The sequence below is a fragment of the Rhinopithecus bieti genome, unplaced genomic scaffold (genome assembly GCF_001698545.2).
Source record: "Rhinopithecus bieti isolate Rb0 unplaced genomic scaffold, ASM169854v2 scaffold_27006, whole genome shotgun sequence".
NCBI lineage: Eukaryota > Metazoa > Chordata > Mammalia > Primates > Cercopithecidae > Rhinopithecus > Rhinopithecus bieti.
The window spans coordinates 2,860,638-2,884,406 of NW_016813373.1; the positions used below are offsets into that span (position 1 = coordinate 2,860,638).

Here is a 23,769-nt window from a genome sequence, read left to right on the forward strand (position 1 = left end):
CTGGGCAGGATTGAATCTAGCTGTTGTGGGGCTGGAAGCTTATATAACCTGGGGGAACCCATTTTAAGCAAAAGGATACAAAATTCCAAATGTAAAATTAAATTTCAAAAGTGAACTTTTTATATAAAAAAATAAAGTAACTATTTGTTCAAAATGAGAAAAGAAATTATAACATTTTTTAAAGCTGAGTAATGCCACAAGCATTCAAAACCGAGAAAACATTTTATTAGTTAACTGCCTGACATACTGCTTAATATTCCTTAAATATTGTTGTTTATATACTCTCAACCTCTTCATATAACAAATATCTATATATTTTTGTATAGAAAGAAAAGCCATATAATTTAGTCTTCCCTCAACCAAAGTTGACTGAAATTTGGTTTTACTAACAGTTTAGAAAAGTTTCAAGTCATTTCCCTGTGTTGATGACAGTTTTACATGCCATTTCAAATGGAACTGCCAAACTTTGTCAGCCTAAATGCCTTTGATCTGCTAGAACACAATCTAACCTAAGGTGTTGTAATGTAGAAAATGCTATGTACTTGGACATACTCTCTGTTCACAGTACTGCCACAAGTTTGTGCTCTTCCAACACAGCAATTCTGGTATCTTTTAATTCATGTGATTTTTACAGCAAAAAAAGAAATGCATCTGATGTACTTATAATTATATTAAATTGTATTCACTGCATTATCAAGTATGTTTCTGGTAGTTTTGTTTTGACAAGGCATAATGAGAAGTAAATCATTCACTTGAAATTTTTCATGTCTGAGGACTGAAAGTATTTTCCCGAGACAAGTTTCAATTGTTGTTTCTCCTCTGGCCCTCAATTACTTCTGATACCAGTCAGACGACAGAGCCTTTGGTCCTTTTCCACGTGTCAAGTGAACCACAAGAGTAATAACCTACACGTGGAAGTAACTATAAACCACATTATTCTACCGACCGCAAACTAAATGCATCCCCAAGTTAATTTCCTCTCAACCAGATCACAGGTATGTCCAGGGCCATTCCCAGTGCCACCCAAAACAAGAAGTGTGATGGAGGGGAAGTTGGCTAAGTGGTCTTAGCCAATTGCTTATAAAATATTTCCTGTCACAGATTTTACCAAAACAAATGTGAATACATCGTGATGCGCCCCTGGAGCAGGCAGAGTAAAGTGCAAGCTTCATTAGCTTCACAGTTAACCACTTCTGGGCCTGGGCAGGTCACTGTTTTGTCCTAAGCGTGGCACTCTGGAAAAATCTTAATTTGTCTGAACTTCAGTTTCCCCTTAGTGAGATGAGGCTACTACTACTAATATGTGTTTCACAGGGTTGTAGCGAGCTCGGAATGAGTTAATTCATGGGAACCATTATCATAATGCTTGGTACACAGTAAATGTTTAATAAATATTAGCTTTCAGGATTAAGCAAAAGATGTTATAAATTGCAGGATACTACATAACAAACTGGTTAGAAGATTAATTCATATACCAACAAACAATAAAGACATTAAGCAGACACAATTGTCATATGTTAATTAAAGCTAATTTTGTAATTTTATTATTACCCTAAATAACTGTATATATTTGAAAACTTTTTAAAAATTATTTAAGACCAAAAGCTTGAGCCTGCAGTGGGCTATGATCGTGCCACTACACTTCAGCCTGGGCAGTAGAGTGAGGCCCTATCTCAAAAAGAAAAAAAAAAAATTATATCTGAGAGATTTAACTTGTACAGATGGAATACCACTTCTTCCCATCTCACTATAATTGAAATGGGGCTGGGGTGGGGTAGGTGATTTGTTGCCCTATAGCATTTTAGGAGGAAGAAGAATGTTTCTTTTCTAGTATTAATTATTCTAACTGGTGTGTTATCTTTCCTTTCCTAGGAAGCATATAAAGAATTCCATTTGCAGAAATCAAGGTTTCAAAATATCTTCAGAGGCAAAGTAAACAAAATGGAAAACAAATCCTAACAATAATTTTATTCATAGGAAATTTTTTCATTGCTAATAAAATCTAGGAACACGATAAACTTTTTTCAGACCATACAAATTCTTCATTTTACCTTGAAAATCTAAATATTTATTAAGTAATAGGTAATACTGCATAAAATATCTAAGTGAGAAGGCATGAGGTATTTTAGAGTCAAATCTGACACAGAAGCCTCTACATAAATGAATATACAATCTTTCAAAGTCATAAATTAGTATGCTGCGAGATTCTCCAGACAGCAGGGATCAGAATAAACTGAGAAGGAAGAAATATTTCCTGCCAGTAGCAAGCAGTAAAAATGCCAAATGCAGGGAAGCAAGGGAAGCCTTTTAAAAAACAAATGGGGTTCATCATGGGACCATACATCTGCCTAAAGCAAACCAGATTATAATTCGTGTTTTATTAGAGATTAGACTTTCAAACATCTTGAGTTTCATCACTTGAATTTAAATGGCCGAGGACCTTTCTCATGGTCCCTAAAAATGTGCTTCTCCTTTCAAAGAGAAATAAATCATTGCTTTCTATTCTGATTTTTGGCTTCTCAATAGCAACTCACTTCTTGGTTGCACTCTGTGGGAGGCAGAATAAATGGCATTGACTTAAAGAATCGAAGTCCACTGAGTGAAAACAGTACTTGTGAGGGCTCAGGTAGGAGACAGAAAAAATCCTGGCAGTTATCTTATTTTTCATGAAGAAACCAGAGCTGAGCTGTGCCAAGCAGACAGCTATGAGCTCACTGCTTTGAAATAATTACGCATTGAGACTTTTCTTCAGGACACAGCTAATGGGTTTATGCAGGAAACATAGCTCAAATATTGATTTACGGGGTTTCTCTTTTTAAATCAGTAATGAGTATGCTTTACCTGTACTTGGGCCTGACAAAGTTCTCTGTTATGTTAACTGATGAACTAGATTAAATAGAAAATAAACATTCAACTAAAGCAGATTGTTCTTAATACACATTTTTATGTTTGGTGGCCTCATTCCTATTTTAGGAGATGCAGAAATCAAAGCCTCAAAGAACTGAAAACGATAGAAGAGCTTTTCAGAGGAATAATACTCCATTGTTGAGACTCAGAACTTAAGTACAAACTGAAGCAAATCGAAAATAAATTGCTCTGTTTAGCCCAGAGCCAATCTGAGAAACACTCTTTTTAATCAAGATGAGATGTGCTGTGATGTCAACCAAGGAAAGAGAAACATCATAAGTGGACAGTATTCAAATGATTTCTGTGGGAAGATGCAGAGCAGGACCCAAAACACTGATCTATATATTGCTGTAAATGTTTGCTCCATGCCTAAAGAAAACAAGGAGAAGCATAAGGGAACAGCAAAAAATTCACCTAAAACGCAGTGATGCATGCCGTAAATTTAGCAGGTCCTTCCAAAACTCCTAACCTGTGCTGTAAGTAAGAGAAGAGATAAATGTAGATCTGTTGGAGTCCAGCACTCGCCTAGTTTTTAGACTCATTGGATGGCAGTGCAGAAAGTCTTCATTTATTGTCAAAGTGGTACATTTTGTTTAATTTTGTTATTTTCAAATAAAGCATTTTTTCATAAATACTGCCCCCCCGCAAATCCTATTAGTAATGACACTGCCATTGATGACAGGAGAGCCAAGAAAAAGTTGAGAATATTCCACTGTGAAATAAAGATGCAGAGGATGTTAAGGTAGCAGATTTGCTGATATAATAAACAAGAGTTAACAGAGCAAATAATATTTCATTCCACTAACTGGTAGATGGTGAATAGTATAGTTAAATGGATTGGTAAGAATTAAAATGAAAAAATATTATACTGTTGTTGATAATATTGAAAACTGACCATATTTCTCTCAAGAAGTTCAAAGAATCGCATGCTATTCTGAAGGCAAATCTGACATAAGTTCAAAAAAGACTCAGCCATACAAACTTTCTTTGTTTTTTTCCCCTTTCTCCATTCCTCCCCTCCTCAACATCTTGACAAGATGGCTCTTTCTATCTTGGGGTTCAAATAGCACCTTCTCAAAAAGCCTTTCTCTGATCACATTATATACAAAGTACTCTCCTATCAGAGCTCTACCCCATTATTCTGGTTTACTTTCTCCTTAACACATCTTTTGAAATAATCTTTTTTGTTTATTTATTTGTGTATCATCTGTCTCTCCCAGCGCACCATAAATTCTGTGAGAGCAGGGTCTACATCTGTGCCACCAGCACCTCAAACAGTAACATTTTTTATGTTCTTAGATTGCATGGGTCAGCACTTATGACATTCTTGCTTGGAGTCTCTCATGAGGTTGTACTTAGATGCAGTGCTGGTAGTTGGTTGCAGGCCTTAGTTTCTCTCCATGTAGGCCTCTGCTTGGGTCTGTTTGGATGTTCTCATGGCATGGGGGCTGGCATTCCCCAGAGCAAGAAATTCATAGCAGAAACTGCAATGCCTTTTATAATCTGGCCTGAGAAGTCACAGGATCTCACTTCTGCCTATCCTGTCAAGTCACATGATTCAGCATGGGATGATACTATAGAAGGAGTGACTATCAGGATCATTGGGTCCACTGGGAGAGGTTGGTGCTGTTACAGTTCACTGTTTTAAAAAAGCAAGCCTTTGAGGTTCCAAAACCTCATATTTTTATACATTACTTCAACATTTAAAGGACTTTTAAAATCATTAAAGCTTTCTACTTTACTAAAGCATTTAAAGAAAGTATGAATTTCTTTTTAGTGATTTACATGGTTTGAATGTGTCCCCCAAACTTCATGTGTCGGAAACTTGATCCCCAATGTGGTAATGTTGGGCAGCGGGACATTTAAGAGGTAATTGGGACTCGAGCTCTGCCCTCATGAGTGGACTGCTATTGTTATTGAATGAGGGGTTTGTTATCATGAGAGCGAGTTCCTTAGAAAAGGACAAGCTTGGCCTCCCTTGTTCTCTCTCACCCTCTCTTGCCCTACCACTATAGAATGATGCAGCAGAAAGGCCGTCACCAAATGCCAGCCCCTCAATTTTGGACTCCCAGCCTCCAGAATCATGAGCCAGTAAATTCTGTTCATTATAAATTATTACCAGTCTGTGGTATTCTGTTATAGCAGCACAAAACAGACTAAGACAGTGACAGAATAAATGAAAAGAATCATAAAATGACTACTGCCCCCTTCACTTTGTATTTAATAACAAGTTACTGGTTTTGTTTTACTATCTATTTAGTTGAGAATGTGCAGTACTCAAGCTCTTTGAATGTCAATGTGGGATTAATGCCAAGTGCAGACAAAGCTTGGAGGAGTTTGAACAAGTATTTGGAAGCAAGTCCGCAGACAGGATTTGCAGCCCATGTCTCTTTTGAGACAATGACATATGCAATTCTTCTACCAAAAATGATCTCACTTGTTAACAGTTGATTGTTCAGGGGTCTGGAAAGGATCCTGTATTATTCTGGCACCCAGAGTAAACTTAACTACAGGCTGTAGCCATGTGTAACCCTTATTGTCTCAGGGCTCAAAAGCTAGGGAAGGCAAATATATTTGTAAAGTTGCTGAAGACAAGAATTACCTGTCTGGATTTTTTAAAAGTCACAATCATTTTGTACAAGGTGAAAGGAAGAACACCTTCTCCCAATTATTTCAGATAAGACAGTTGAATTTCTACTACAATGATTAAAACTAATTACACGAATAAATAAATAGATCAATCCATCAATAAATTAACTAAGGAGCCTGAAGAAAGTATGAATTTCTTTTTAGTGACTCCTCTGGCTTGAATGTGTCCTCCAAAGTTCATGTGTTGGAAACTTGATCCCCAATGTGAGAAGCCTTAAGATTTATCTAGAAAAATGCCTGTTTGGAAACATAGAAAGAAAATAATTAGAAAAGAGAAAATAGAGCCAAATAAACGATGTTAGTACAAGCAGGAGTGAGATTTAAATTAAAATGAGAACTCTACATTCACTCCAAAAAATCAATTCAGGAGAAATTATTTCAGAAGGTAAAACACAGACTATGATTCCTCTGCTCCTTTGACATCAAAATAAGGGAAACTGTTGCTTTCTGGCTCAAAGCTATAGAACAGGAAGACAATTTGTTATCTAATACTTAACAACTGATATATAGATTAGGGGAAGCAACGCTAAATCTCAGATACTCTATTACAAAGAAGAGAGAGAAAAGCTACAAAATCTATTTTGCCTCAGGGCAGAAACAGTTTCACCCTTAGTCCATTAAATCACATTGACTATGATATCAAAGTAAAAACTCATTAGGGCATTTTATGCTTTCATGCTTGAGCCCTAGTGTTACCAACGCACCCAAGAGAAACCTTCCTTCAGAAACTCAAAACAGCTGGCACCAGATTTCAGGGAAAAGAGGCAGCTGGCCTACAGCTGGAGAGTATCAGCTGAATAGACAAGACTGGAGAGGGACGAGGGAGTCAGCCAAAGACCAGTATTTTCTCGAGATAATTCTGACCTAGCAGAAGGATGTGCTTTTTAATTTACTAGTTATAGCTCAGAAAGAGAAGAGTGTGATTTTAGAAACTAACCCCCTAGTGTAAGTCAGAGTTACTAATGGGAAGACTCCTTGAAAGCAAGTTTTTGCTGTCTTGATTTTGATTTTCCTGTAGCATGTAAACTCAAACTCAGGAGACAAGTGATTTTCAGTCTCTCATATCTCTACGTCCTTTGACTTTTGTTTCGCTCCTATACTAAAGTGTCAGCAAGGAGGGAGGTAGCCCCAACCGGCTTCATGTTACAGGGACCTTTCATGGCACTCATGCTTTTAGCCTCTGAAGGTATCGCCAATGTTTAGCATTTCTATATAATGACACTACTGTGAAGTCAAGTCTTTCCATAGGAGGAGCTATCACTTCAGTGTAATAATCCATTAGCCTGGTGAGACTTGAATTCCAACTGGCAGGTTCTTCTAACCTCCAAAGTGCACATGCAGGCTGCTTTCCTTACACAGCAGACTGAGCAAAAAACACCAGTAACGTTTGCAAAGAACAAACACACATACTGTTTCCCATCACAATGGCAAATGTCAAATGGCTGTTTTTGCTTTTTCCAAAAGTGCGTGGGGTAGAGGGGGAGCATTCTAGGGAAGACTTGCACTTACTTATTTTGCATGCATGATAAAAGTTAAATCTAACCAAATACCTACAACACGTACACTTATGCTGCAAATATTCCACTCCTAGAGTCAACAGCAGTAGATTTCCCAGTTTTCAGACCTGGAACTATCTCCTCTGACATAGTTCTGACATAAATCTCTGGGCTTTTTTTCTTCTCATTACAACCTTTTTTGCTACTGTTGTTCATGAAAAAAGAGCATTTTCACTCAGGTTAGAGGGCAAATAATTTTTTACAATTTTTATATAGACATGAATCATCAGTCTAACTGCCAAGGACTTGAGACATGGATAAGTCAAAACTACAGAAGACGTCAAATCTAAGTAAAAATAAAGGAAAAAAGCTCAAAATACCATCTTAAATAATGTGTCAATAGAGTGAGTTGTTTCATTTGTCATGACATTAGCGGTGGAACTTCAAATACACAGCATGTGGTGGCTAGAAAAGTCTTTAAAGATCAGTCTATGCAACCCTCATTGTACAGGTGAGGAGAGCAAGGCAAGGCAAATAATTCAAGAAAATCTGAAAATACAGTGGTACATGACATAGACAATGCTAAAGAGCAGTTAAGAAATCAGATATTGGCTGGGCGCGGTGGCTCAAGCCTGTAATCCCAGCACTTTGGGAGGCCGAGATGGGCGGATCACGAGGTCAGGAGATCGAGACCATCCTGGCTAACACGGTGAAACCCCGTCTCTACTAAAAAAACACAAAATCTAGCCAGGCGAGGTGGCGGGCGCCTGTAGTCCCAGCTACTCCGGAGGCTGAGGCAGGAGAATGGCGTAAACCCGGGAGGCGGAGCTTGCAGTGAGCTGAGATCCAGCCACTGCACTCCAGCCCGGGCGACAGAGCGAGACTCCGTCTCAAAAAAATAAAAAAAATAAAAAAAATAAAAAAAAAGAAATCAGATATTACTGGTACTGGAATGCTCTGCATGGGATGTTGCCGAATACCTTTCAGCCTTTTTCTTTTTCTTTCTTTTTTTTTTGACAGTCTTATTCTGTCACTCAGGCTGGAGTAGAGTGGTACGATCTCGGCTCACTGCAACCTTCACCTCCTGGGTTCAAGCGATTCTCCTGCCTCAGTCTCCCAAGTAGCTGAGATTACAGGTGTCCATCACCACGCCTAGCTAATTTTTGTATTTTAGTAGAGATGGGGTTTCACTATGTTGGTCAGGCTGGTCTTGAACTCCTGACCTTAGGTGATCTGCCTGCCTCAGCCTCCCAAAGTGCTGGGATTACAGGTGTGAGCCACCACACCCAGCCTAATCCTTTTTTTTTTTTTTTTTTTTTCCTGAGCAGAGATAAAAATTAGGCTCCGTTCTCTAAACATACAACTATTAGGCAACATAGAGACAGAGATAGAGATCAAAGGTTTGTTGCATGATTGGACCAAGCTGACCTGTTATCAAAACTGGTCTCTATATATCCAACATACTGACAATCCCCGCATAGTTAACTGATAGTTCTACTACTGCTGTTATTTTGATAAGATGCATGGGAAAATGAGGGCTTGACTCTCATAAGACGATTATCAGTAGCAAAGTCTGGCCAATGGGCTTGGAGGTTCCATGCTTTCCAGAGGTACACTTAATAATCTGCCTCTCAGGGTGAGGAGAGTTCAGCAAATATTAGGGAGTTACTGCCCTTTCCACTTTAGACAAACACCAGCAGTTCCCCTTTAGTTCAACGGTATTTGCACAGGCCTTATGAAAGCTGTTAAGATTCAGAACCATTGTCAGAGGACTTGGCAGAATGTAACCTAATCTTCTCTGACTGAGAGACAGAAAACTGGCCCAGAAGTGGGGCTATAACCTTCAGTCACCTGCTGGCATTGCTGCGATCTGATGTCTAAGAAATGAGGATCCAGTGTGTCTTTGATGCCCATCAAAGCTTTGAAGTTGTGTCAAGACCGGGGACAAAGGCAGCACTATTTATGCAAATCTGGAAACAAAAGAAGCTAAACTCCAAAGCCATTAGAAGTAACATCAGAAATTCAATACCCAGAGATGATTAGAGGCCCTACACCAGTATGAAATAGGAAGCCTAAAAGCAAAGCTGGGCAACACACCAAAACACATACTGTAGGAAGGAATCCTGATCTGGCCAGAGCCTGGCTAGACGTGCTCAGAAGAAGCCTTGATACACGCAGCTCCCTTAGCCAAGAGGTAGCCATCTGTGTGCTAAAAGAAGGACCTCCTGGGCAGCTGCTGCTTCTCTACCTGGTGCACACAGCTCCTTCATAAGAAGGTCCAATATATGCCCTTGCAAGGCTAGCTCTCATGTTGCCATGTTCCTTGGGAGTTCAGTCATCATCAAGCACATGCCTTCCCAAGGAGACAACACTCTTAGCAAACACTTTTGGCACAGTATACAACAGGATAAAATACCACGAGCTTCCTAGAAAAGGATTTTTTAAGACCACCCCACAGAGATCTAAAGTTGGGCTGAGTGTCCAGGAAGCATCGAGTATGCAGTTATGTGAACGTTCTTCAGATATGGTTACCCCCATGAAGAGGAAAGTGTTAGGTCAGGAAAGGACTCTCATCTCATCCAGAGATTTTCAAGCAAGACTGCATATTACCACCCTCTGGGAAGTTTTCAAAACATGTCAATTGCCCTGGATCATCAAATGATTCCAACAGGTGGCTGCATTTGAAAACCACAATTTTAGCACATTTCCCTTATGTTACAGGAAAGGAAACTGAGGCCCGGAGATAATAAGTGACTTGTTCAAAGAAGCCCAGCATGAGCAATGCTTCCAAGACCTTTCACAGGACAACACAGATAGCACATTTTCACACTAGGGAAAAATGAAAGAGGATGCTTTTGGCTAGAGACAACTATCCTGGGGACCCCACTGCCACCAGCCTCACTTCATCCCCAGGTGATTATTGTTTTCTTGATGGGATGTGCTAAGCTGTGGTATGCAGCTCACATTTTTGAGAAGGAAAAAAGATACAAAAATAAAGTGGATGCATAAACTTAAGAACCTTTATTGTAGAATTTTTGCCCTGCCACCAAAACAACACAAGAAAATAGGATATGGAACAGTATAAGATTTAACAACTAAGTTGCAATATTTCCCACAGGAGGCTGCTGTACATGCAGTTATAATAATGCTGCCATATCAACTCCTTAAAAAATATCTGTTATGCAATAGCAGCAAACTCAGAACAATCCTCTGTATAGCAGAACAGAATTGTGTGAATTTCTAAAATGCCATATTTTGAGTTCATAGCTAGTGAAGACACCAGGCTTAGGGACTTTGTAATATCATGTAATTAAGGCTGAACTGCCAGCTACTAAAAACAGGCTAATTTAGTAGACTGTTTACATTTGTCACAAATGAGGGGAGGAGTTTTTAATGGCATGCCAATGGGAAAATCAAAGAAAATTAAATATGAGAAACAAAGAAACCAAGATTAGGGAATATGGGGACTGAAGTGGCTCAAATGAATTCTATTTAATTTAAGGAAATGCACTGGTTTGATTTCCCTGTACTCTATTAAAAGATGTTCATTAATAGGTAATTTTTCTTCTGCAATACTAAAGGCTTAATGAACTCATTGTGTAAGATACTCTGAGGAAAGAGTGTGACAGAGTGCCATTTTATACTGAGTTCCAGTGCAAGGAGCTTCATACAGTGGGCAAAACATTTGGAGCACCGTCTTTTAAAAAATCTTTTTAAAAAATTGCTACTATTAGAGACAGAACATATGTGCTTGACTTAACAATAATAACACAAATGATGCATGCCTGGCTGGGTTTCTCCTGTATAATCCCGTACATTACGACTTCTCTGAATAAGAAAACCCCTTGGTCTTTTTGATGGTTTAAGCATCTGGAATCTGGAGTTTAGAATATTCCAGAGTATGCCAACTTTCCAAACTCTGAAAACCCCATGATCTGTACTTTAAGTGCGTGCATACATAGCCTTCTAGGAGCTCATCTTCTATAGTTCCCAAACCAAGAGGAAGTGCACCCAAGTCACTTGTGTACATGCTTAACACACCAATTCCTAGGTCCCCGCTGTGGACCATCTGATGAATGTGACTGAAGTGGGCCCCAGAAATCCGTGTATCTAACAAATGCTCCAGGCATTGTGATGCAACTGGCCTCTGAACCTGTATTTGGGAAACACTATTGAATCCAGCAGCTTTATACTAAAGTGTTGGCAGAACAATGTAAGGACCGTGTCCATTCATGGCCAATGAACTAGACCAATGGGGACAAGTCACTTTTAGGCCACCTCAATTACTAATTTCCACATGATCACCTGGATTTATCCACACAGACAATCAATGATGGTGGAATAAATAAAAGAAAGTACCTAACACTTTTAAAATCCATTGTTTTAGAAATCCATAGTTTGTCTTGCTAAATAAAAAGCCTACAATGGAAACCAATGTACCCAGTAAATCTTATTAAAATCTAACAAGATTGAGGAAAGACAGAGAAGAGGCCTGTACTTTTCTAAAATATTTTTGTATGCTGGCTGTTTCAAGCCTTACACGCCAATTCTACAAAATCCATTTGCAACACAAGACATGGTCTGACTGTCTGAATGCTCTACTGCCCAACCTGTTTCTAGCACAGGGAAAGCAGTGGCGTGGGAGCTACATACAAGCTTACTGTTCAATCGTGCAGTGATGACATGAAAAATCCTGATTCCGCTTGGCAGCAACTTTCCACTATCTTGGCGGGTGTAAACCATAATCACTGTGGTGTGTGGAGCTGAGACAGGATTATGGGGCTGGCTGGCAACCAAGAAACTAAAAAGCAGTCTATTAGTCCAGCAAGGGACTCTCTGTCGGGAATGCCATGGCCCCAAATGTCTACAACCACATTTTTCACAACTATCCCAAGAATTTAAGTTCCACTGTTAGTCTCTAGAAAATTCTACCTTTCCCAAGACTCTAAAAAGCAGCGATTTCTCACTTAATATGGCTTTCAGGGAGAACACCAATCAATGTACCTCCACAGACCCTCCTGTCTTAGAGTTATGTCTCTCTCTCTCTCGTGAGAATGAGATACTTGCCTTCACCACTGCCCTCCCCATCTCCAAAACATATACAATCACTCTCAGAAAGAAAAGGGGCTGGAAAGAAAGAGTCCTACTTCCCTCTTGGCAGCAACTGTACGCACTTTGGGCTTGGCAGTCCAAATGCAGAAAGCTCTATGTAAGGAACCTCCTCTCTGCAGCCTGATATATCCTTCAGTAGGCCTTGAAGTGATTCCACCTGGAAGGTAATGAACTATTCCAATAAAGCCAATGTGTGAATGAAATCAGGTACTCATGAAAATGCTTCAGCTCAGCAGCTCGTCCCAGACTCATCTTCTACCATACTCTTGGGGGCATACAGCCCAAGATCACTATTCCAAGATCATTATTTATGTTATTATTTGTGTTTCTGAAAGATATATCTTCTAAGATGTCTTCAAACATTAATCAGAAAACACTGGAGGGAAGGAGATTATTTTGCATTATGTTTGCAGAGGAACAAAATCTTATCAGTTAAACCAACAAGTCAGGGTACAGGCCCTAGCTTGCTGAATTTGACAGACAACTAAAATAATAATTGTTGCTTCAATTAAGTGAAACACGTTACAAAGTCAGCCCTGGCAGGATGTCATGGAGCTATTATTCAAAGGCTAATTCTGAAAGGATTTCTGTATGGTGCTCCTAGAGAGGAAAAGAAATGCCCTGCAGCCAAATCTGAGGTTTAATTCATGCAAGAGGCTTGGCTAATGCCACCGACCACAAATGCTGCATTTTCATGGATCTGAACTACAGAAAGTTTCAGCAAATTAATTACAGCCACTCTATTTATATTCTACCTGACTTTTCAATTATTACCTATAATGAGATTCTTTTCTATTTTTATGAACATTAATGCACAGCTTTCCTACCAGAGGAGTAGAGAGCTAAGGGAGAAGTAATACAATCTTGATCCTTTTACCACTAGGTCACTTGCTGGCAGCTTGCCAAGCCTGCTAGTTCCCCAAAGTGGTTACTGCTTGGGTCCTGGGGTTCCTTCAGCAGCCTGAGGTGGCAGCAAAGGTCACCACCCAAATGTCAACAGGGGTCAGGCAAGTCAAGTCAAAGAAAGACAGCGGGGACTAACTGCAAGTGCACACAGTGTGTGTCTGATGGGGACTGGGCTGCCTGGACAAAATCCAGGGGACAGCAGCTACTCAGCTCCAACAATAGTTGCTGTGTATGAATCCAGGCCTGGCAAGGTCAAGTGCTGGTTACATGGCATGTTTTGTGTGTGAGAAGTTATCAAGTTATACATTTATGATATATGAACTTTTGGATAAATATTACTCCTCATCAAAAAGTTTTTTTTATTAGTGCCAGACCTTCTAGAGGCCGGAGAGACAAGGACAAGAGAGCAGGATGGGTGTTATCAGAGAGGCCTTCAGAGTACCTGCCTGGAACAGGTGTTATATGAAGCTGGCTTTTATTGTGCCACCCAGGTCATGGCTGTAGGTAGGCTGGCAGTGTTTAAAGAACATGGGATAGAGAGATAGATTTTAAAATATCACACTTATCCAGAATTGGATATGTAAAACACTCATATTTGGGATAAAATGAAAAGGATATATATACATGTATAGAAGGTTTCTTGAAAAATACACAAGAAAGTGTTAACATTGGTCACTGGCAGGTGGTATAGAGTAGATGGGAGATTTAATTTTTGTTATATTCCCAATCATACTTTTAAAAAAAATTTATTATGCAAGTATATTTCTTTTCCATTTTAAAAAACCAGAAGAGCAAATTCTTAAAATAACTGAATTGCTATTAAAACCCACAAAGACCCTAAGGGCTTCAGATTTTAAAAAATTAACAATTTTGATAGGCTGACAACATATCAATTAAATGCAATTAAATGAACAAGTCACTCTTTTGAAATAAAAATGTCAAAACATACAATACATACGTTTTGCAATTCCTGATGAATAATAGCCATAATTTAAACACATACAGTAAAAGTTCTTCATGATATGGTAACTGGGGAATAGGTGTAGTGGCCATACCATAGGCTAATGATTTTCTTTCAGACTTTACGGTATGTTGTTATGCTATGTCAAGAAATGTGCAGAAACAAGCCTTATTATTGTCCTACTATAGTCCTATATAAGCCTTATAATGGTCCTACTATACTGTGCCACAGACTGGGAGACGGTGCCACACAGCAATATGACCCATGTGCACGTTTAAGTGTTGGAAAAAGAACCAAGGGACGACCAGCAGCCTTCTCAGTTACAAGGCATTCATTGTTCATTCCTATGACCACCAAAGACAGACAAGCAAAAGGAACCTAAGAAGCACATGCTTATGTATTTGGAGTCACAAAGAAACTCCCTGGCATAATCACTTGGATAAAGGAGCTAAAACAAATCTGGGAAAGCCAAACTCTGCTTAAAATACTCCCCATGCTCCTTTAAACCAAGAAGAATATTCATGATAAAATAATTGGCATTAAAACAGCTACACAGGATTAAAAATCTAGAAATCAGTTATCTCATTCCATAATCACCATGGAAATCTCTTAACTGCCCTGTGCTTTAGATCCCTCATCATGGAACTCAATGTAATAAAACCAGGGCAATTTAGGCGTCCTTTCTAATTCTGCAGTTAAGTTGTCATAACTGGAACAACAGGATCGGTGACATTTATTAGTCGCTTCAGTTTTTACCAAAAGGAAATATTCTGAGGCCCAATCATGTTTTGAAATTGGAGGTTGCAGGGAGGATTGATAATTTCTTCAATCATTTGGAATTAAGCTGAATTTAGGGGACAACCAAATCTAAGACTACTGATTAAAAGGCTGAAAATGGAACCCCTATTTTACCATTTCAAACTGAAAATGTAGCCAATACATATACGATCAGTGCCGCCTTAATCCTTTGCCACTAATAATACTTGAGAAATTTCTTTCTACTGTTATGTAGCTATGATCACAGCAAGTGACTTGTCTATTTATGTACAACTCACATTTTAGTCATAATTTGTCCCTATGAAATATACCAAAACAGATTAGAGTTCACTAAAAAGTGCCTGAACTAAGTGATGAAATTATCAAGACAGCGGAAGAGAACCACTGAGACCCTTGCATCATTCAAGTGGAAATGACAATTCTTATTTGAAAGAAACACTAGCGTTCTTATCTTCCCAAGTTGGGTCAACTGACAGAAGCAAAAACTAGAACTAATTGGTCTTTTCATGATCTTAAGCAGACCATCTGTACTCGGTCTGCAACATTAGCTGCCTGGGTCACATCCTGGCTCCACCATGCATTAGCCTAGTGACCTCAGGCAAGTTATTTATATTCTCTGTGCCTCAGTTTCCTTCTGTGTAAAATAATAGAGTAGAATGTAATGGCATCTCCCACCTAGGGTTGTTCTCTGGAGTAAATCAGTTTTGATACCAAAATGTTTAGAACAGTGCCTCCATGAATGTATGTTTCCTTCCTTCCTTCCCTCCTTCCTTCCTTCCTTCCTTCCTTCCTTCCTTTTTCTTTTTCCCTTCCCTTCCCTTTTTTCTTTTCTTTTCTTTTTTTTGAGACAGGGTCTTGCTGTGTTGCCCAGGATGGAGTATAGCGGCTCAATCTCGGCTTGCTGCAACCTCCACCTCCTGGGTTCAAGCAATCTACCCACCTCAGTCTTCCAAGTAGGTGGGACTACAGGTGCATGCCATCATGCCTGGATAATTTTTGCATTTCTTGTACAGATGGCATTTCACCATGTTGCCCAGGCTGGTCTTGAACTCCTTGGCTTAAGAAATCTGCCCACCTCGGCCTCCCAAAGTGCTAGAATTACAGGCATGAGCCACTGCATCCAGATAAATGTTAGTTTTCTATACTAATATTTTGTTGTTGTTGTTGTTGTTGGAAAGAAGAAACTAAACGAATTTCCATTTGAAGATTTTTTAAAATCTTGATTTTGACAGGTAAAGGTAAAGGAGATAGGAGAAAAAGGAAAAGATTGAAAAAAATAGCAACTATCATTGACTTAGTAGCATTTATGTAAAAGATATTGTGCATACCTTGTATCATTTACTTGTAACAATAACTCTTTCTGAGACAGGTGTTACTATTAGTTATTTGAAGACAGGGCAGTTATGTCTTAGAGGTTTACTGATGTGCCCACAAACACACAGATTTGCGCTCTAGTCTATCTGACCCTAAGCTTGTGTATTTCTTCCTCCAACTCTGGTTGATGCCCTCCACGCTAAACTACCAGATTGGGAAAATGAGGAAAGGAAGAAAAAGGTGAGGAAAACAGATGAACAGAGAGAAGGGGACTAAGGCATCATCTGCTTTTTCAGTCATAAAGACTTCTATCTGTAGGGATAACATACAACATTTAATGTCAAGATTGTAATGATAAAATATGACACCATTCTTACCACTGGTGCTGAAAAATGTCACTGATAATAGTTTGGAACATTTTATAAACACAAAGCATATTAGCATTTCTAGTTAAACAGTTATGAAAATGCTACTGATTGGACATTAAAATGTAGAGATAAATTCAAGATAATCCCCAAACAATGCAGAAATAAAGTAGTATGCAAAATGTTAGGATCATCTCCCAGCTCATCACTGTTTATGTTTATGTCAACAGAAGCTCATCTCTTTATTTAAAAATCCATAAAGTGGTTCCCAATTTAGTATGTTACTTTTCAAAACTCTACCAAACAAAATGCCCAGATCTTTCTATAATTACATAGCAGTTACTGCCTTGTGCCTGCACAGGCTCTGTGAATCCCAACTGTCTTCCCACAAGCAACAGCAGGCTCTCCAAAAGAAAAATTTAATGTTTCATTCGGGGCAAATGTTTTTCCCTGTGCCATGCTTCAGTTTTAACTCTCATGGTACTTGGCCCCACTCTCCCAAATCATAGGTTTAAGGGAGATGAGGTCAGCCTTCCCTCTGTTGCTAAGGCCACTTGCTCATGGCTCCACTGAATTAAGGATAACCCACTGAAGTACACTGCCACTTGTCACAATGCCTCATAGTTCCCTTCATCTCAGCATATTGCCAATTCCCTAAAACTTTGTGCAGGTTTTAGGACACACGAGATAGATATCTTCCTTAGGTTCTTATCACAGGATTGTGATATTTGAAGGAAAACAATTAGTTTGGTGGACTTTGAGATCAGACAGGTAAATGTTAAAAGCTTTCCTTTTTGCTTGTACAAAGTATCTATAAAATATAAATTTTCCTTTGTTCAGACTAATCTGAATAAACTTGATGCTAACTGAGATAACTGCAGACATTCTTTAACAGCAGGATCTTCCAGGTCGATTTGATGATACTCATTTTACCTGTATGTGCAGTGCAGATCTGGTCCAGAACTTAAAGTGAGAAAAATGATCACATAACAGGGGAGTCTGAATGTGATCAATAAGCCAGGTCTCTCACTGACCCGTCTAGGACAGAAATCAGATGTTCCTCTAGCCCGTGGGTGGATGAATGAGAAGAGTGAGTCTGCACAGAGTGAGTTATTGAGATCAGATTCAGAGGAAGCTGAATTCCGTGTGGCTCTGTATTCACCGCAGTTCTATTTTATAAAGTTCTGGGTAGCGCACAGCCATTTTTGACATCAGCATGTGCTGACTTTGCAGAATGGATACTAATCAGTTTGGCATCTTGGAATGTTGCATAGAGCTTGGGAATGAGAAACTAGAGGCAAGTAATTGGCAGAAGCACCTCAAAATTGTAACATCCTAAACTGAGGTACCACCTCCCATCAGAGTGTTATATCCCATAAGCTTCCCAGCCAAATGTTCCCCTAGGGCCAGACCAGAAGTCAGCATTTCCAGAGAGATTCTATGGTACAATACAATTCATTTGTAGACTTGTAGTCATTAGACCTGCCACCCACTTCAACTCCCTGAGAGAAAACTCTGGTTGATGCCCTATTATCTTTTTTGTTTGTTTGTTTTTTGCCTTGCTGATCCCTTTTTCTAGAGCCACCCTTCTTTCCCAGGTTTTAGTTGATTTTTACTCTTCCTTCAAAACTTAGTTCAAACTAAGTGTCAACTCATCAAGAAGCCATCCATATCCATACAACTGCCCGAATCTGATTTATAAATCATTTGGCTCTTCCCCAAACTCTTTAAAAGCCATTCAGATCACCTTACACTGCCCAATAAAATGAATCATATTTATCTGTAAAAAACACACATATCTAAATACACTTTTTTTCAGCCCTGACCTGGCTGGTTCTTATTTAAAAAATGCATTAGAAGAATGTGCTTATACAGTCTCTCTGTACCTCAGTTCTCTCACCTGTAAAGTGGTATAATAACAGTGCATATCTGATAGGGTCATTTTGAAGCTTAAACCAGAAAATGAATGTAAAGTTCTTAGAAGAACCATGAGCTCTTATTATGATGTGTGGAATTTATAAATAAATGTAATTTTGAGTAAGTCAATTACTTGAAACACATTTCTTCTTCTGGGAAAGAGATAATTTTATTTCTTTACAGAATGGTAGTAAGAATCAAATGAGATAACAGTACATGAAAGTTATTTCCAAAGGTTCTTTACAGCTCCTTTGTGAGCTGAAAAGGACTATTTCGAAACTGGGATTTGTATTATTGTTACCTAAAGAATTATACAATGTTTTAAAGACAGAACCAAGATTGTTCAAAGAAGAGTCTTCAATGACTGATATAAGCATGACCTTGTACTTCTTGCTTAACCTGCCAGTGCTGGACATAAAGGAAAACAGATTTCAAAGGTCTATGCAGAACTGGAATTCTCTCATCTAAATAAGACACCCGTGTCCATACCATCTGGAACTCACAGGGAACTTAGGATGTACATTGATGCTGGTTGATCCTAATTATATTGCAGAATCTATGGAATTCAAGAGCTATAAAGAATTTTTGAAATCATTTATTCCAACTTCCTCGTTTTATTGATGAGGAAACTGATGCCTATGGATTCCAAGCAACCAGCCCCAAATCATATATCAAACTAGTGATAAACAAGTCAAGTCTCCTAATTTGTGGATTACAGGTTGATTTAAATTTTGTTTATATCATGTTCCCTGACTTTTTAGGGTGCCCTTTAGGGATACGCTTGGGTTCAAATTCCAGTTTCACCATGTACTAATTCTGTGACTTTAAGTGACTTACTGAACTGATGCAAGTCTGTCTCTTCCTTGCAAAATAAACATCACAGTATCCTCTTAAAAGTTTACTGTATGATAAAAAGAGGTAATGTCTCTAAATCGGGTAGCAAAACATATGCCTGACACCTGCTTCACCACTCACCAACTTCTTGTGGTAAATACTGTAACGTTTTAAAAAACTAAATTGTGCATAAAGATCAAACCCATATTTTAAAATATCTCTTTAAAAAAAAACAACTAAGGTAACTGATATGTGTGAATTTATTTTGGTACTGAAGTGGTTAAAAAAAATATTCCTTCTCTTTTAAAGCCTGGCTATCCCAGTGCTCTCTTTCCACGTAACATGCCCTTCTCCGCGAGGCAGTCATGTACGGCAGGGTGTATAGTAAAGCAGTGTACAGCACAGTGCTGTACTATATCACATGTTTGCTTTCGCACCTTTGCACCTCTCCTACCAGGTACTCTGAGGCTGCCAATTCTAGCTGCTGCTTTTAGTCCTCTTCCTCTCTTTGCCCAACCGCTGCTTTAAGGATGTGTCTCGACTGAGAACAGCTCCCTTTATCAACACAAGACAGAAACTGCTCCAGAGTCACCTGGGCTCTGTCTTCCTCAGGGGGCCAGAGTCTTCTTGTCCGAGTATTTGACAGCCCATCTCCCCTGGCCAGCGTCCACCTCCTCGTCCTCCACAAGCTCCTCAGCGGTTCGCCTCGCCACCAACTAACTTCTCGCCCTTTGATCCTCGCGTTTATAAAAGGTGCGAGACGACCAAGTTCTACAAGGTGGGGCGGGCAGCCACCCGCACTGATCCCCTGGCCCTCCCCGCAGCAGACACAGAGACCAGGTCCAAGCTTCTTTCCTCCGGGGACAAAACTTGGCTGTTTATCTTTCTCAGGGCGTCTTCGTTGCTTCCCGGGACATGGAACCCCGACGCACTGGCAGGGACAGCCCGGAGCGCTCTCAGGAGACCAGGCCCAGGTGGTGCCATGGTTGGGCACACTCCGCGGGCCCCGCCCAATCTCCATCCCTAGGTCCAGGTCCCCCTGGGAGAGCTGGGAGCACATTTCCAGCCTGGAGCAGAAGCCTGGCACCGGGAAGTCAGAGCAGCGCACTCCGGCGCCCCAGCCACTATGGAACCCCTGGCCAACCGCAGTTACGTTCCATCTGTCGCGTCTACAGGGGAATACGGCGACAGGCACCCTATCCCCTCACGTCAGAGCTAGCAGTATGAGGTGGGGAAAGAGGAAACCTCAAGATTTGAAAGGGAGGGAACTGAAAGCCTCCTTGAGGGGTGTCCCCCATGCCCCTTGTGGGACAAAGCCGCCCAATTCGCAGGCTACCCTCCAGAGCTCCAGCGGGCCGGTTCTCCCATTAGCACCCACTGCGCACACTGACCCGCGCGTCCGTCCTCAGCCCGACCGTCCGATTCGCCTGCCAGCGGCGCGGGCAGCGAGGGGGTGTGTGCGCCAGATTTCCCGCGTGACCCCCCCCCCGCCCCCAACGGCTCCCTGGCCCTGCAACGGCTGCTCCGGGAGCTGTCCGGTCTGGGCCGGCCGCCCCCGCTTCCCTCCGCGGCGGCCCGGGGCCCGTGAGCGCTCACCAGATGGCCATCCTGCTCTTGGGGTAGTCCAGCCGCTCCAGGCAGCCGAGGAAGTGCGGCAGCGTGTGCGCCGCGTTGCGGGCGAGGACCGCCACAAGCACCGTGGGACTCTGCAGGGGCGACTCCGGGAAAACCACCGGCTCCTCTCCGTCGTCCTCCGAGTCCGGCTCGGCGGCGAAGCGCGCTCGGCAGCCTTCGAGGAGCAGGGCTGAGGAGAGGAGCAGTAGCGACCAGGCGAGGGTGGCAGCAGGGCGCGCAGCCATGTTCCGGGCCGAGGCGGGCTGCAAAGAGGTCCTGCCGCGAGCACCCGGCTGGGCTGCCTGAGGGAGGCGGCGGCTGCCAGGGAGCAAGGAGGCTACGAGGGGCGGCCGGGGGATGCGGCTTGCCGGGGCCGGCCGGCTCACACACTGGCCCTGGCGGCTGCAGTTCCCAGGACCCTCCCGCCGACGCTGCACCGCCCAGGCCCTAATTTGGGTGCGCAGCGTACCTGCAGCCGCCGGCGCTCCCCTCCGCCTCCGGCTCGCAGGCAGTAGTGGCCGTGGGGCTCTGTGCCCTGAGTCTTGCGGAAAGTTCCTCTAGTCCAGGCTCCGCTCGTACAGCTAAGGTCTGTGGCCTTCCCCAGAGCCGTGAGGTGTGGCCCTGTCTGCCAATGGGCGTGTGAGTGTGTGTGTGTGTGTACATAACGGTACAACCCCAAGAAAATTTATTCTGCTTTTGCAAACCGCAGACTGAAGCCCTTCAGAGTGATGCAATGTATCCAGTTTTCATAATGCACCTATTGACTGAGTAGAGTTCTAAAATGAAGTCTCCCCAACTATTCACGATTATGATAAACACTTGTTTAACCACCACAAAGGCAGCATGTCTGTATTTTCTTACACACTCAGCTTCTGAAATTCATTCTTGACTGAGTAGACACCCAGTAACACAAAGTTTTAAGACTTGGAGAATTTTGGAGCCAGATCAGACCCCCCAAAATAAAAGAATGCCCTTGGTAGACACTGTCCTGAAGCCTCACTCTACTGTGAATCCAGTAAGCCTCCTCACAGGAGGGCTGTAAAAGAGTAGATTCACTTAGCTGGTTTTCTTTTTCCGTAATTAGCCAATATGACAGAGTAACAAAGAGGGAAAATTCGCGCATGTTGGAGAGTAGAGAAGAGATAAGGAAGAAAAGAAGGGGTGAAGGAAGAACATAATTAGCACATAAAATTAAACTGCCGGCATACACTCACCGCTAAAGAAAGGAGATTTACTTTTTTTTTTTTTTTTTTGAGACAGGGCCCCCCCCTTTTCTGGGGCGGGGGGGGAGGGGCCCGATCATAGCTCACTGCAGCCTCGACCTCCTGGGCTCAAGCAATCCTCCCACCTCAGCCTCCCGAGTAGCTGGGACCCCACAGGTGTCCATCACCACGCTCACTAATTTGTGTGGTGTTGTGTGTGTGTGTGTGTGGTGTTGTGTGTGTGTGTATTATAGTATATACTTTATATATATATATATATATGTATATATATATTTTTTTTTTTTTTTTTTTTTTGGTAGAGAAGGGTTTTCACATTTTGTCCAGGCTGGTTGGAACTCCGTGGGCTCAGTGCAAAATCTGCCACTTTTTGGCCTTCCACGGTGATGCAGTTAAGGCATCCAGGCCCATGCTTGGCGCGGAACTTTACTTTTTGTTATTGCTGTGCTTTGATGGTAAGTCGCAGCGTGTTTTGGTGCCCGTGATTATGTTCTCCAATGCCCAACTCCCTCAGGTCTGCCCCACAGGTCTTTTTATTAGTGTTATCCATCCTTCTCGCAACTGTTAGACGTCTTACCCACTGTCTTTGGAGTATTATCACCACCTGCAAGAGAGGTCTCCCTTCAAGCCCGTGATTTTTCTATTTTCCACTCTCTACTGAATCTTCACTGATTCTGTTCCTCTTTCTCTGAGCTAAATACTTGGTCAGTCTCTCTTATCTGCAAAAAAAAAAAAAAGATAAGAAAAGAAAGAAAAAAAAAAGAAAAAAAACTTTTAAAAAATCTTGTGTCTTCTTCTAGCAATCCCTTTGCTTGACTAAGATCCTTGGAAGAGAGATCTATACTTGTATTCTCCACTTCTTCATCTCCCGTCTTTCCCATCACAGTGCAGTAAGGCGTCAGCCCTCCCCACTGTTCTGCAAAACCAACAGATGGCCTCAGCATTGGCGGATTCAGTAAACTCTTTGGTTCTCACCTTCCTGGACCTCGGTTATATAATCTCCCATCCTAGATCTCCTCTGATACTACTTGTCTCTGAGCCAAGCCCCTTCACTATATGCCTCCCTACAGTGTGCTAGTCTTCCCACTCCATATGGTCTTCTGGGGTTATATCCTCAAAATCTATGTCTTCTGCTCTAATCTCTTCTCTAATCTTCATATTTTTATATCTAATGGCCTACAGACATTTCCTTCCCCTCCATCCATTTTCAGGAATTGTTCCCACTTTCAAGGGGCTCACAGTCTTGTAGGGGAGACTGAGAGTTAAACATCTGTTAGAAGTACCATAACAGATGTACCAGCTACAGTGAAGGGATAGAGGAAGGTGTGGTCATTTCCACAGGGGAGGTAGTGATGGGACTGTTAGAAAGGTTTCATAGAGACAGTCTCCATGTTGTTCTGTCTTCCTTGGTTCCCTTTCTTGAACTATGTCCCACTCATCTTTCAATTCTAAAATCCTCACTCCTTAGCCAAACTTGGTTTGATAGTTATCATTTGTTCACTTCACTGCAAACAGAGGGAGTTTAAAGCTAGGCAACCACATTTCTGTCTTATTTTCCTTCTGTTACTGATATGGTCTGGCTGTGTCCCCACCCAAATTTCATATAGAATTATAGTTCCCATAATCCCCACGTGTTGTGGGAGGTAATTGAATCATGGGGGCAGGTTTTTCCCATGCTGGTCTCGTGATAGTGAATA

General features: G+C 41.2%; 1 protein-coding gene across 3 annotated transcripts in view; it reads right to left on the reverse strand.

The window, feature by feature from the left end:
• COLGALT2 (collagen beta(1-O)galactosyltransferase 2) overlaps positions 1-21,956 on the reverse strand; it is a 115,369-nt gene extending 93,413 nt beyond the window's left edge. For 2 of the 3 annotated variants that reach the window (XM_017848115.1, XM_017848114.1), the window contains exon 1: positions 20,835-21,956. In XM_017848115.1, coding sequence (XP_017703604.1) covers positions 20,835-21,097 — 263 coding nt within the window. In that variant the 5' untranslated portion in view covers positions 21,098-21,956. The remainder of the gene's footprint in view (positions 1-20,834) is intronic. The other variant, XM_017848116.1, reaches the window with a different exon arrangement.
• Positions 21,957-23,769: the final 1,813 nt, after the last annotated feature.